Source organism: Sinocyclocheilus anshuiensis, unplaced genomic scaffold (assembly GCF_001515605.1).
Source record: "Sinocyclocheilus anshuiensis isolate Anshui unplaced genomic scaffold, SAMN03320099.WGS_v1.1 scaffold454, whole genome shotgun sequence".
NCBI classification, from domain to species: Eukaryota; Metazoa; Chordata; class Actinopteri; order Cypriniformes; family Cyprinidae; genus Sinocyclocheilus; species Sinocyclocheilus anshuiensis.
In genome coordinates, this window is record NW_015548217.1 from 3749306 (window position 1) to 3765150 (window position 15845).

A 15845-nucleotide genomic window follows, 5' to 3' on the forward strand; every position below is an offset into this window, starting at 1 on the left:
GGGAAAAATTTTAGGGGGGGTCCCCCCCCCCCCACCCCCCATTAATAAAAACTAGAACTGTGATTTTTGTCAACAGAATCATAAGATATATATACAAAATAATAAATATTACTATTGTTATATTTTACTCTAAAATAAAATATTTTTAAGTATTTCAGAAAAAGCATATATTTTGTACAGTATAACTGTGAAATTACAATAATAATATTTATGGCTCTTAATTTCTTCTTTTTCAAAAATTAAATCACAGCCTTTGCGATTTGATAATTGCAGTAGGCCATATTGCAATTTCAGTTTTATTTTGATTAATTGTGCAACCCTATTTCCACAATGGTCCATACAATAATAGTTAATTGATTAGAAAGAAATATGTATGAATTAAATACTAATTTATATTGGTTGGTATTTTAGACATTGAATAGCGAATAAATGTACAGGCACACATTATGATTTCTTTACAGTTGTGTTTACAGCATTTACATTAGCGCTTAATATCTATCAGTCTAACATCCCATTTCCTCCGTTCACGCACCTATTAGGTTGCAAGCCCGACTGACACCAGTAACTTTGATAGCTTTCCTGAGGACAATGAGGACCCTCCCCCAGATGACAATTCTGGCTGGGACACTGATTTCTAAAACTGAAACTTGTAACATGCCCTGCCCTGGAGTGTCCCGTGTGGTTCGTCAGCGAAGAGGAGAACGGATGACGTCTAGCCCAGCTCTGTGACACCAAGTTGCCTTCGCCCACACTTCTGTCCTGCGGTGCCACTGGGGGCTTCTCAGCCCCCCGCCACACCCCACGACTCACGAAAACTGTCCTAATCAGAAAGACTGGAGTCGATATTCCCAACACGGCCTCAGATATGGGCTCAGACCACCTCGTGCTGGAGCCGGTGTCTTAAAAATGAGCCCTTAATTTTTTTTCTCTGCTGTTTCATGTTTGACTGATTGCACAAGTAGTGGTTTCAGGTTTTAGGTCTGGGTCTTAAAAACAGAATCATAAGTAGAGACAGTACTATGATCTGGACTGAATATTGATAATTTTTCTACGACGTGAGGGTGAGCAAATGATAACAGGTTTTGCTATTTTTTTTGTGGACTATCCCTTTAAATGTTTTTTTTTTCTTTCTTTCTTTCTTTTAAAGGCTTCTGAATACATTTAGTTTGTATTATGGGAAACTTGCAAGTTTTAATTTTTTTTAAGACAATGGGAATCCAATCAAATAATAAATTAGACTCAATACAGTTTGTGCTCCACTAGAGGGCAGGCTTTTTATTAAAATACACACTGTACTTCCCCAGAGGAAGGGCAGTCAAGTCGCCGCATCCCTGATAAAATGTGGGTAAGATCGGAATTGTGTTTATGAAGTTACATAATCAGCTCTATTACTGATACGAGACATAACTGTCTGAATATTTTCTCCTGTCATTTTCACCAATCATATTCATGACTCGACTCATTTAAACAATGACGAGAAGACTGCCTGTAGTCTATAATAGCTTGAACACAAAGTGCTGTGCTGGAAAACCAATTATGTAATCTTATTTATTGTAGGACCAGGGGTAAATGTTTATGTATATATATATATATACACACAGTGGTAATATTTTTGTGATATTTGTAGAGATTTATTGTCCGAGTAAAACTAGTCCTATTGCCTTTTTTTGGGGGGGAATACATTTTACCTGTAAGCTATTTTAGTTCTCTGTTATCTTTACTTTTCAAGATGGATATTCTGTGCTCACCATATATCTTTTGGCAATATTGAAAGTGCCTTAACACAATGACATCCATAATTCACCCTGTTTGTTTTGATGCTGCACGACTAGGTCAGACACCTCAAAATATTCTTCTTAATCAGTTGTGGCTTTTTTAAAGGTACAGATATTTATATGCCATTTTCTTACAATAAAAGTATCTTTCAAAGTAATGTGTCCATTAAGGTTTAGTTTCTGAAAATTGCACCTGCTGTTTTCATTAAATGTTACATTCATTATTTTTTTATACTCAGAAGTTCAGAATGTCCTACAAACAAGATGTAGCTGGAGGTGTTAGTAATATGAAGGGTCTGACTCATATCAGCTGGTGATAATGCTCAGTAAACATCTGCCTTCCCCTCTTCCCAAAAGATAACATGCATGAGCATGGTAGCTTTTCATTGCCAGCACTGTGGCCCATAGACATCAAAAGATGTAAACCCAGGGGGCAGAGAAAAAATCTTTAATCTCCAGTTCACAGCTAAAGCCATCAGTCAATGGCATATCTACTACTAATAGGTGATCTTTACTAATATATTAAGATTGAAATATTTACCATGGCTCACAGAGAAGACATTCCCATTAACTGCTCAAAAAGCAGTCATGTTAGACACCGTAATCACAATACCCTTCTGAAAACATAACATATGGTCGTACAGGGATAAATCACCAAGAACAACTCCAGAGAAGATCAGAGATTTTCCTTAAGGTAAAAATAGATCTTTTTTTACTGTTTATTTATATTTCTAAACCTATTACTACATATTTTGGGGCCAGTTAGTTACAGTAAACTACTTATCCAGCTTCAAACATGAAGTCCAACAAAGAAACAAGTTTGTTTTGGAGAGTCATCAGAGGACATGCATTACCCCCTGCTTGGATACCCTTACCAAAAAGTAGTATACTTCAAGTTTATTTTATTAAGTATACTTAAGTAAAGTTCAAGTATATTTTAAAGTATACTTTATGTAGTAAGTATACAAATATCAGTGTACTAATAGTATACTTGTAAGGGACTAAATTGGCCCACTTTCTAGTATATAAAAGTATACTTTTAAGTATAACAGTAGTAAACTTTGAGTACACAACTAGTTTACATCAATATTTTTAGCTTGTACTGCAACTATACTAAAAGTGAACATAGGTATACTGATAGTTTTCTAATTAAATAATTGTAGTAGCATTTTAGTACACTTTGAAGTATAGTCTCAGTAAACTACTAGTTTAGTAGTTTATTCTAGGGGCACAAGTATACAGTAGCTCAAATATATTTAGACCTTTTCAAGTATAAGTCAAGTATATTTAAATGTCGTTTTAAGTATATTTCTGAGAAGAACATAAAGCCCATTTCTGAGAAGTACAGAAAAAGTAGACAAAGTATAATTTCCTATTTTTTAGTTTAAAAGAAGTATACTAATAGCACACTTGAATAAACTTCTTTTTCGTAAGGGTAGCCCACTGTCACACCAAAGGAGGACAGCAAATTACAAAAATAAACCACGTAGCCTACCTTTGCATTCCATCTGCAGAATGTATAACACGCCATTACCATAAAATATGGAATTTTAATATCCCGCGCGATCATTTGAAAATGTGAAATTACACAACAAAAATAGTGATTTAAGAAATCCTTTTAAATGTCAAACCATTTTTCCGTGGAGACGAGGGTTAGTATTATTTCACAAAATGGGTTCCAACTGAGCTAACCTAGCAATGTCCGATTTGTCAACGAATCGTTTGAGTCGGCGCTTTTCCCAGTTAATTGTCTGGGGTGCGTTTCCCAATGATCGCAAGTTCAATTGAACTCTATTGGTAACGATGGAACTTGCGACCATTGCTTTTGGGAAACGCACACATGAATGATTCGTCCACCGTCCACGAATCACTCGTTCTAGTGGTTAGCGGTCATCAACCGAAAGACTCAAGGCGGGCGTACACGGTGCGATTTTTGCTGTCTTATGAGCTCGCAGGAGATTTTTTTCTCTCGGGAGAAAATCGCAGATGCTCGCATGGTCGCGGCTAGTACCGTGTGAGAAGAATTACGGGCCGATCCGAGACGTTATGAGCACCTCCCGTCCTCCCGATAATTTTCAAACATGTCAAAAAAAAAAAATCGGATGCTGTCGTTTAAATTCGTGGGGTATGTGCGGTTGAACGAGATGATTTGGCGATCCATCTGAAGTTGACCAATCAGAAGATGACAAAAACCATGTAGTCTATAATAATTTTAGTTTAATTATACAGTACCCAGAACCGTCGTGAACATGTAAGATCCGACAGTAATAAAAAAAAAAAGTGTGAACAGTTAAGGTAAAAAGCTACAAATGTTACTAGTAAAACATAATGGAAACATACCATTGCAGTTTATGCACATGAGTTGGTATTACACTTTTTCAGTCAAGTTTAAATGGACTTTAGTAAATAATAGGCTATAAAGGGCTAAATGCAAACCATAATATGTTACTACAGTTTTCATAACCTGTAGGCTGCAACGAAATGAACTAGGGCACATTAACCTTGATAATAAAACATAGCTAATAATAATAATAATAATAATAATAATAATAATAATAATAATAATAAATAATAACTAACATGTCCCTACACATTATTGGAACATGCTAGAACATGCATGCCTGCCACATCAGGATGCCAAGTAATGAGGTAATTACCTCACATCATAAAATAATTACTAACTCGATGTTTTGAACTGGTTCTTTGTTCATGTTCAAAATAACCGAATCGCAGAACAGAACTTCCATCACTTTTCAAAGCCATTGCAACAAACTGATATAGGCACACCTGTAACCTCGTATAATATCAATGCAACAAGTTGCAAAACAGGACACTGCTTGGCAACCTTCAACAGGGATAGTTAGGCTAATTACCCATATTACCTATTTTGTTAATTATTATTATTAAAGCTAACTATATTGAACACCGGTGTCATTTATCATTTTGCTGTTGCCGCCTCCTGTAAATGCAGTATTTTATTCTTATTATTATTATTTATTTATTTATTTTTACCACGGAATTGTATTGCTGTAGTGAATAATAGCCTAGCCCTACTTAGAGTCACTCAGGAGCCCTGACCTGAATAAGCTGTCATCAGGAATTTTAAAACAGGATTACCTGGCATCACACTAAATGGATTTGCTGAGTACAATGTCTACAAAAAGCCGCTAAAAGCCGAGCAAATGGACTGTTTGCGAAAATGCCATCGCTGTGGAAGTCTGATTAAGACACGGGCTTCAGTCCTGTTTGATCTGAGCGCATCAAAGGCTCCTTTACACACGCGTCATTTTACACCACTGTAGGCTTTGGATGTACAATTAAAACAAAGCCAATAGACAAAGGAATGGGGATGAACCCTGCCAATTCGCGTTTAGTGAAGTGTATTGAGCGTTTGTCCTGTGGCCGTCTATTAGAAGTGACCCCTGTCAACAACATCAAAGGCATTGATTTGGGAGTTATCCCGGAGTATTGGGCAGGGAGACACTTTGGAATAGTTAAATCATTCGCGCAGTTTATGTCCACCGAAATGTCATATGATACAATTACTATTCATTTAATGTTACAATTTAAGAGCAGTCTTTTAAAATTGCAATATATAGCGACTGTAAATTAACTGTCTCACATCTGTTAGTCATCTATTCAGTAGACAAACAAAATGTACGCTATCTTTTAATAAAGATGGGCTACATATGAACACATGGGTTTCTCAATGAATGTGGATAATATTAACATTTTAGAAGCGAGATTATATACCCTAATTATTTTATTCTGCTCTGCTCAAATCGTTATAATCAGACAGATCAATAGATGAACCACGTCAACTAAGAGCGTCTCATTCTTATCTCAGATTGCTAATCACTCACTATTTGTTTAAAAGCACAGACTGAATGATAATTTATTCGGTAAACTTCTCACTTCTTCTTATTTGCATATTCACTTTGATCTTATGCACTTGTTTAATCAAGTATTTCATTTCAAAGGGCCCCCATCACGGTTGTGACTCAACTTCTGCTAAATCTTTATTACATTTCTAACACGGAATATACAAAATCACTGTGAGGAAAAAAAAGTGAAGCTATGAAAAATAAATATATGTATATTCATGTTTAAATGTCCAGTGACTGACATCCAGAAGTGATTTTAATTATTTTATTTTAATTTGTTTTTTAAACAAAAATAACGAAATAATCAGACTTCAACAATAAAAAGCAATATGACTATTACAATAAAATATACAAATAATACAATTGTATTATTATTATTATTATATTCCAGTTCCAAAAAAAAAATGAAATATTGATTCATGTTAACCAGTCAGTGTTTGTAAAAAATGTTTATCGGTTTTCTTGGTTGAACTATGTAACTTGGCAGCTTTAGCATTAAAGTTTAATATTTTTGTTGGCTATATATATATATATATATATATATATAGGTACATTTATAATTTTGTATGCTTTGTAAATGTTGTAAAATATTTATTTATTATATATATCTATTTTTTTTTTTTCCCGCTGATTTTCCCATCCAATAAGCAATATTACTGTGGTGGCTGTTTGATGGCAGCTCACGAAAACGTGCATACAAACACACCGACAGACAGACAGCCCTTGACACAACGCTTTGAAATGTCATCCAGCCCTTTGTTACTCTCAGCGAGGGGCGGGAGCGCAAACAACCCCGCGCGCGTATAAATGAAGCGTCTTGCGCTCAAGAGGAACCACAGAAGAGCTCCGCTCACCTCGGGAATACATCCTCCGTCCTCCAAGGAATACCAGACCTGACGATGCTGCACATTGCCATGTTCTCTACCGCATGCCTCATTCTCGTGGGCTGCATCAAAGCGGCATCCACCGGTTCTGTGGTGCCCAACTCCAACGCTATTAAGGTCGGTTCAGGTGCTGCGAGTCCCGGTCACCCGGTCAGCCCGAGTCCGGAGGAGTCACCTGCGGACAGCGGCAGCCTGAACTTCGCCATCGATACACCGCAGGTAAGAACATAAACGAGCACATGTTATCTCAGACAGCTGCTTTCACTTTGTGGTCGTTAGACTAATAGTGTATTTCTAAACTCCAGCAGCCGTTAATCTGCGAGAGTGATGAGGAATGCGGTGGCGACGAGTTCTGCTTCCTGTCTCGCGGTGTCTGTCTCCAGTGCAAGAAGCGCAGGAAGCGCTGCATCCGGGATGCGATGTGCTGCCCTGGCAACCACTGCAGCAACGGTAAGATCACAGTTATGATATGCTAGAGTACAGCCATTTCAGCGTTATATAGCTTAAACAAATAACAGACAGTGTTGACTAACAATTAACTTAAAATGCCTCTTCCTATTAGGAGTTTGCCTTCCAAATGATCCTGACATGGTCCACCAGATTGGAATGGAAGAGTTTGTGTCCATCTCCCAAGAAAACTCAACTGTTGTGGTGCCACCAAAAGTTGCAACTCAAGGTTCCCCACAAAACCAAATGCTAAAAGGTAAACAATGATTCATATAACCAATGATATATGAGTAGAATAGCTTCAATTAATTGAAATTAATACATGAAATTATTCCATGTTATTTTGACCTATAGCTGCAGCTCAGTTTGTGGGTATTTTTTGAAGCTTTTAATCCTTTGTTGCATCACAAGGCATGCATTTTTCAGGAATGTGACTGGTATTAAATATAATAACTTTGGTTGAGTGTAAGGACCACTGGAGAATGTTAGCAATGCAATGAAAACTTGTTTATAAAACTAGATTATAAGATCAACTCAGTCTTCAATGTGAAAGCTATTTTGATCTATTAAAATGGTCTCTCAGACTTCAGAAAATGTAAGTTGTGCATGGTATTCATGAGTGTTGTTTTGTTTTTAAAGGTCTAGAGGGAGAGAACTGCCTGAGATCATCAGATTGTGCAGAGGGACTCTGCTGCGCCCGTCACTTTTGGTCCAAAATCTGCAAGCCCGTCCTAAAAGAAGGCCAGGTCTGCACCAAGCACAAGAGGAAAGGCACCCATGGCTTGGAGATATTCCAGCGTTGCGATTGTGCAGAAGGTCTGTCCTGCAGAACGCAAAGAGACGGCAGCAAGTCATCACGGAGTCTGCACACTTGCCAGAGACACTGAATGAATATTCAAGGAATTTTCTTTCACAAAGCTCCCAGAGAAGCAAAAAAACAGACTTGATCAGAGATGACGACGAGCGATTGACTTGGAATGGGATACTCTGTTTTTCCTTCATTTTCTTGTGTCAGCATTGCAGAGTATATATAATTGTTTCTCAACGGAACTTAAATCTTGCAGTAAATTACTGTATTATACTGTAAATTATATAAGGCAGTTGGCACTTAATTCAGATATTTTTGTCAACCCTGAAAGAAGGTGCATCAGTCTTTTGCTAGTCTTTAATCTTAAATGTGTATACATCTGGTTGTACAATCATATAGAGCTGATTTAAATGTCTATTTTATTCTAAATAAAGATGATATAAAGTATACAATGTCTTAAATCATGCTTGCATTAAGTTGTATCTTAAGTTTCTTACGCTAAAGGACACACAGTATGTTAAGTCAGGCGTGGTCAGAGCTGAGGGCTGGAATGCATTCACGTCTAGAAGTTTAATTAAGGTACTTAATAAGGTGTGTCTATGTCTAATAAGCCATAAGAGACCTTTCCACTACTAAAAATAGTAAAATTCAAAGTCATTGGGTGGTCACTGTTTAATTGCATCTGGGAGGCTATTTTTACTTTTTATTACTTTGAAATCACTTTGTGTTATACCTGTTGAAACAAATTTATCAAAGAGAACAAGGAGATGTTCAAAATGATCAGTGAGTGATCTATTATTTTAAAAACATGTTTGTTTGTTTGTTTGTTTTTTAAGCTGAATACAAAGACTCAAGAAAACATGAAAGACCAATGTTACAACAATAAAGAAAACAAAATAGCAGTCATGTAAACTAACCAGCCTTGAAACGGAAATTAAAAAGCTACGCGTGTTTGATTGATCCGATGCTTTCAAAAGTATTTATATAGATAGGTCACACATTACAAACAAGCATCTGTTTGAGGTCTGCTTGTGAATTCTGTCTCTGTCTTTGAAGGTGAGCGTTTTAATATGGTCTAGCACGTGGAGATCGACTATAGTCACCTTCTCTTTAAAGTTCAAGGATGCTTACTGATAGTGGCAGCGTTTAATGGCACTGTCTGCTCAGAGCTTCTAGTAAATCATTATATTAGAGTTCAAGCAATTTATTGGCTTTATGCATGGTTAAATGATTATTATTAAGCTCTTTTATGTTTCAGTGTCGGTCATTTTAATGGTTCAAACAGAACACAATGCGGCAAAAGAGCAAATAACCTTCCTTTCAAAACACGCCCTCATTCACAAAGTCCTTTTTTGTGGGTACTGCTTCCTTTTGCATTTCTCTCAGCTGTAATTGGAAACTTTAAGTATTTTACCTGGAGCTGTCAAGAGAGACAAAGCCGTGGGGTAATCATTTCAAAGCACAGGATATACAGTTTGCAATTGTCCCTTTCCCATCCATGTGCCTTGACAGGCATTGGAAAGGCTTTATCCCAGCTTTTGTCAATACCGTCAAAAGCTTGAAGACCACAAACATCTGTGGATGGAATCCCAAGCTGCACAATGGTGCAAAAGAAACCGAAACCTCCACAGTCTGCATACAGTAAAGCAGCTGATTCTTTGATGGCCAACAGGTCATGGCCAACTTCACTAAGAGGAATCAAGTGTCCGGGCAGAAGTCATCTCCAAACATGAGTGTGAAAAGGTGGATTTCCTTCTTCTTTTCAAACTAGGTACAATAAAGCAGCAATACTGGGGCTTCTGAACATAGCAGTGTGAATGTTTGCGAACTGCCCCTAAAGCCTGGTTCACTTTGAAGTTGAGATCAGTCAACACTTCACGGCACATACAATTTTTCAACAAATAGTTAAGTAACTGGGGCTCACACGCAGAGTTACTTAAAAAGAACCCAAACACATTAATGTGAAATGAGCATTTACCCTCAAAAGTATGTGCCATTGATGGTAGTCTGGCTGTTTTCAACGACATTTGGCATGATGAATGGGACACATGGCTGTATGTGTAGTAATATTCAATTTAATTTCTTTCTTTTTTTTTCTTCTAATCAGTCACTTTATTTGATTTATTTGTCTGAAGAATCAAAGTTAAGAAACTGTGAGGAAATAAAAAGTGACCAGGGACATGTATATTTGACATTGCCTTATTAAAACAATTATAAAGATCATTTTAATCAAAATTTAAGATAATTTAGGTTATATTTTAAAGCTCAGATCTCTTAGTGTTAATTAACCTTAAACAGGGGGAAGTGAGATGAGAGGATACAATTAAGGAAACATTTGGAACATTTTGTTTGGCAAAAGATGTTTCCCCTTCATGGGAACTTTGAACTGCGTCCTCTAGGGGCCGCTATGGGGAACGCCTCGTCGTGACCCATGTCTGAAGCATACATTGAAAAAACACCAACTCGTTGGCCGGCGACAGCCATGACGTCACTACCGGTGCGACTACACATGGTTACATAAGTAACCTGAGACGTTTTCACAGCTCTTTATTATAATGGCAGATACCCAGCATAAATGAATGACATTTGAGTAGTTGTCTTTAATTTTAAGGTTGTGTGTAATTACTAGTATGATCTTACCTACCTACCTACCAGTCACTGTTAGATGTTTGCATCAAAGGGGTGAAAATACTGATGTGGTGATTAAAACAGAAGATCCTGGAATATTATGAAAATAGCCTTATTAAGCAGCATCACCTTTTCAATTTGTGGAAGAATGATTCAGATTCTGAGCTGCTTTATGATATTGCATTCAATTGCATTTAGCATTTGTGGAATTATATACCCAAGTCTCAGCAATGTGCATAAATACAGAGATGTCTCGTCTGTGTCACATAGAGTAGAGGTTTGTGGGTCAATGTTGGCTGTAGAATGGCTTGGAATGACCCTGTGCTGTTTTACTAGCTGACTGACTGCCATGCTTGCAAATTACAGACAGCAAGATCCGACTGTAATGATGGCAGGCGTCACAGATATGAGCTCTTTAAGATGCATGGTTTACAGCAGCAGACAGCAGCCTGACAGAGTCCAAACACAGAGTTAGAGAGCAGAACGCCACCTTCTCTATGGCTCTGTTTACCTCAAGTCAGACTTGGACTTGAAGAGGGCAAGAAACAGTTAGTCAACAACTAAATGAATATGAGAATTTTCTGATATAGCATTAACAAACGTTCTGAATTGTTGCCTTTTATAACTGAGGTTCCAGAGGTACTAACACACTATATTTACAGTTAGAATGACTTTCTTTTCAACACTTTGAAAGTTTTAGGCCTGAATCTAACAAACTCACAGGCAAAATTTTGAGTTATAAGAGTTGCTTACGAAGAATTAGTATTGACTTAGATGTTTCCCCTAAAATGCAAATGACACAATTATTGACACACAGTAAGAGTGTAGAGCTATACATTGATTACTGATAGTATAGCATAGATCAGATAACTTGGATTTAGAAGATTTTGATGAGAAATAATCATATTGAGAGCTCTGACATTTGGTTGGATAATTTGGAATCTTGGCAAATCTGAGTGCAGTTTGAAACATTGTTGAGATCTCTTCTGAAACTTTAGAAGAGGTCTTTTTGAAGTGTAATACACATAAACCACAGTTCAGTCTTGTTCCATGCAGCTTTACAAGGTGATTTATAGACATCTTGATTGCTAAGGCCTGTCGGCATAATTATCAAAATTACATGATACATATTTGTCATGTTTGTTGCCTTGTGGAAAAGTGATTTTCATTGGTGTTGACAAATGACTGGCTCTGAAACTACAGTATTATGCCTTCAGCATATGATGTGAGAAAAAGGACAAACAGCCTCTCGTTTTTCACTCATGTAACACAGAGCAGATGCTGGAATAGCTTTATTAAATTTTATGGCAAACATCACTCATGCACCTGTCACGTTTTTTTTTTTTTTTAGAAATCACTAAAAAACTCTCAGTCACAGAACAGCATCGAAACAAATTAAAAGAGCTATACTTCTCATAATTTTGCAACAATTTTTATGGTTACTCCTATTTTTGAGCATGAATTAGTTGCTACTAATTTAAAATGTAATTTGGTTTTCGAAGAATTCAATAATAAATTATTTATAGTGAAATATTGATAACCTGGTAAAGTTTGAGGCATTGCTCTAATCTCATCTGAAACAAACATCACTCATGCACCTGTCACGTTTTTTTTTTTTTAGAAATCACTAAAACACTCTCAGTCACAGAACAGCATCGAAACAAATTAAAAGAGCTATACTTCTCATAATTTTGCAACAATTTTTATGGTTACTCCTATTTTTGAGCATGAATTAGTTGCTACTAATTTAAAATGTAATTTGGTTTTCGAAGAATTCAATAATAAATTATTTATAGTGAAATATTGATAACCTGGTAAAGTTTGAGGCATTGCTCTAATCTCATCTGAAACTATAAATGTGACGTGAGATTACTGGAGTGTTTTTCTTTGGAATAAACCATAGGATATGTGATATGTCAATACAATATACTTATCAGCCAATGTATTTTTTAAATTTTATTACAATCGGTCAACATCGGATGTGCAATTGTGCATGCTTATTTCCTCTGTTTTTATCATCTTTAACGGTCACTTAATACTGTACATTATGATGTTGTATTTATTTATTTAATTTTATCATTATTTTATTAAATACTACCTTTTTTTTGACAAAATATTATAGCTTTAGATATTACCAGACATGCATATACCAGATTATTATATTTATTGTTATACTTTTTTCTTTTACATCAGTGCATTCATACATATACAACAGAGAAATCATAAATCTTGCTTTGTTCACTGTGGAGAATTGACATGATAGTGTTATGTAAAACTTTAAATGAAACAGCAGAGAAGCATGCGAAAGTGTGACACTTTTAGACCTACTGTAATGTACTGTATAGTCTCCTACAGCAGCACTGAGCTGCTGATGTGGCTGACGGTGAGCGTATAGACTGTCACCATGGTGCTGGGTGTCATCATCGTTTAAGTGTCTGATTAGTGCAAAAGCTTCCACACCCACTCATAAAAAGTCACTACTGAGTATCAATCCATTAGCAGAGGGACAAAGGGAAAAATGCTGGAGTCCATTGTTTATTAAAAGGAATAGTTCACCCCACACTATAAAGAAATACAGAACTTGGACCCTTCATTCCAAGTCTTCAGATTTAGTTAGTTAGTTAGTTAGTTAGTATCTATGTTTACATGCAACCTAATAATCCCTTAGTGATCAGATTGATGGCTCAAGTGGACTGAAACGTCTTCATCATAAACACTGAAATTTCTGCCGGATTGAAAAAGGTGTTGTAGACTTGAAATAATCTGATCAATAGGAAACAATTAGGAATTTAAAATCTTTTCAATCAGATTCAAAAATACCTTACACACATGCTTTTATAATAAGATCTCTGATGTTTACATATGTTTTACTTCTTACGAACATGCATATGCTTACTAGCGTCTTACGAACTGGTCAGTGGAGTGAAGACTGAATATTCACTAAATATTGTCTTAAAAAGCTCCTCTGACATGTTAGCTATAATTTTAGACATATCATCAAGGCAAAAACAATAATTATATTTACAGCAGCACTAAATATTATGGTGGTGGTTTGTTCTGAATATAAATGCACATTTATGCAAACAACATTTTCAGGATCTGAAATCGGATGGGATTCATTCGGATTGACGAAAGTTCACGTGTGTAAACATACCTAATGATACCTTAAATTTGGGTCTGTGGCACAAATCATATGATCCAGCTCATATTGGCAACATTGACAGATGTTTTGATTCCACAAAAATGACTTCACATTTTACCTATTACACTATCCCTTTAAGACAGCAACTTAATATTTTAAGGTGCTCCACCTGCGATGCCCTTCTTATAAGGCGATTCCCCGAAGTGAAAATGCTGGAGGCATCTTCCACGTTGAGGTTTGTAGGTCACCCAGAGTTGAAGTCAGATAACACTGCAAACCTCAACAGAGATTTACACAATTGCTTCGGAAAAGAAAGGCACATCTCCTGTCTCCCTCTGAAAAGAGACAATGTCATTCCACAGGAGCGCTCAGACCACTGATCTTCATCATTAAAGACAATTATGTCACAATCACTTCTCCTCTCCCTGCTCTGAAGGGAAGTAGCCAAAGCCAATTTAATGTTCCTCAGTTGTCTCCTTTGTACTGCGTACAGTTTACTGGGCTTAATAGGATAGGTCGCTTCCATTTGATAGTACCTCTTCCTCCGCCAAACCCATAATGCCCCCATTTGTTCTACACAAAAGCCCAACTTAAACTACACAAATAGGTGGTTACACAGAATCTCATTTGCCTAAGTGATTGCATCCACACACAAAAAAAGGCTCAGATCTTTGATCTCAGTGAGGGGCAAATGTGTTGGCTTTCCTCGGTTGCGTGAGGTGCTGACCGAAACAAAGGCGCCACTAATTCGAGCTATTACCCGCACATTACTAGCTCTGTGTTTGCTCATTTGCACAAGGGTTTAGGGGCAAAGCATACGTGTCAATGGGTGGACTCGAATCCGTCAAGTTTATCTATGTCATCCGAGAGCACCAGCGGACAACCTTAATTTGGAGGGCTCACTTCAAAAAGAGTGGCTTTGGCCGCTGTCGAAAAGCAAACAACGTTTAGCACCTCAGCGCCTAGTGCTAATGACAAACAAGCTGCTCGGATCCACATGAAAGAGGGGCATCCTTGGGTCTCCATCAATGACGTTTTCAAATACACTTCGTCCACACACAAAAGAGCCCACCATCCATCTCCTCAGAGGAGCAACCATGCTCCAACCCAGGCCCATTCACCGGCCCTCACTCTAAAAATGAATGCATGGACGGGAAAAGTTTTTCTTCTCAACTACACTTCAAAAAAATACCATAAATTAGTCAAAGAGAAGGAGGGAGGGGTAGGTGTACATTACATGACTTCAAAGGCTCTCTCTCTCTCTCTCTTCCCCCGTAGAGCCCAGACAGTGTGCTTATTTTCAAGGTGCTTATTCATGTGTGCAGTCTTGGGGCTACATCACTCAGCATTACCCGAGGGACACTTAACAGTTTCCTCCAAAATAAAAAAAGGGAGGGGGTCCAAACAGATTCCGGAGAACTTGAAACTGACAGAGAGGATATTTCCGAGACGGTAGTGGTGACCTCGTGTCACCCCCGTGGGCTATGTCAATTAACCTCCCATTTTACAATTGGCTGCCTCGTGAGAAAATACACACCAACACAAAGGCTAAGTATCATCAATTATATCATAAAACAACAGAGTGGCCTCACATAAAAGAAGATAAGCTGCCCGATTTTACTTTATTTGAGTTTTTATATCATGCCATTTCAAGGTGACAGATGGCGACATGAGTCGCACATCAACGCCTTAAGAGCACGAGAGCTATTCATGGCGGTAAAATAATCGGGTTGTCGCTGACATCATACTTTCCTGCGTTACATATTTTTAGATGCATGTTACTTCCCAGCTTTTTTTGGCTTTACCCCCACAGGCCCATTGGTACGGGAAAACAATATCAGTGGCTTTTCTTTATAATGCTGGCAAACATCTGCATCTTCTCTTCTTACACAGGCATCAAAGGTTTCATTTACTGATTGCGTTAATGAAACAAGAATGATTATCATCTGTAGGGAAACTGTTTTACAGTTCAATTCAGTTCACAGTGATTCTCCTGTCCTATCTTGATCTCTGATCCTGTATTGATTATGGCATCTACAGGACTGCCTCTGTTTTCAAAGGAAATGGACCTGACTTTTATCCCAAATGTATTTTGCTTTAGTCCTATATGAGATTAGATGTTCATATAAGGTTTGATTAGACTACATTTAAACATTAGTTTAATGCTTCCCGAATGCAGTGATGCTTTATTTTTAGATTTCCTGTTTTCATTTAAAAATCTTTGTCATTTTTTATTATGGATTTTCTACATATTATCTATATATTCTGTTCATTCAT

General features: G+C 37.1%; 2 protein-coding genes across 3 annotated transcripts in view; both read left to right on the forward strand.

The window, feature by feature from the left end:
* The window catches only part of LOC107654050 (cGMP-dependent protein kinase 1-like), a 178757-nt gene extending 176953 nt beyond the window's left edge, over positions 1–1804 (forward strand). Inside the window, exon 18 of the mRNA XM_016440947.1 lies at positions 540–1804. Within this exon, the coding sequence (XP_016296433.1) occupies positions 540–638 (99 nt within the window). The 3' untranslated portion in view covers positions 639–1804. The remainder of the gene's footprint in view (positions 1–539) is intronic.
* A 4642-nt stretch (positions 1805–6446) lies between these two features.
* On the forward strand, positions 6447–7921 carry LOC107654049 (dickkopf-related protein 1-like). 2 transcript variants are annotated; one of them, XM_016440945.1, is made up of 4 exons: positions 6447–6762; positions 6849–6993; positions 7106–7246; positions 7630–7921. In XM_016440945.1, the coding sequence occupies exons 1-4, from the start codon at positions 6559–6561 to the stop codon at positions 7875–7877; spliced, it is 738 nt and encodes a 245-aa protein (XP_016296431.1). In that variant the 5' UTR covers positions 6447–6558; the 3' UTR covers positions 7878–7921. The 2 variants fall into 2 exon arrangements, with proteins under 2 accessions (XP_016296431.1, XP_016296432.1); XM_016440946.1 differs by having other exon boundaries at positions 6852–6993.
* Positions 7922–15845: the final 7924 nt, after the last annotated feature.

What these genes read in the sequence shown, in the direction of transcription:
- LOC107654049 (XM_016440945.1), top strand. Translation starts at nt 6,559, where the DNA reads ATGCTGCACATTGCCATGTTCTCTACCGCATGCCTCATTCTCGTGGGC. An exon ending in TGGCAACCACTGCAGCAACG is followed by an intron (nt 6,994 to 7,105) that starts GTAAGATCACAG and finishes TCTTCCTATTAG; the next exon opens with GAGTTTGCCTTCCAAATGAT. An exon ending in ACAAAACCAAATGCTAAAAG is followed by an intron (nt 7,247 to 7,629) that starts GTAAACAATGAT and finishes TTGTTTTTAAAG; the next exon opens with GTCTAGAGGGAGAGAACTGC.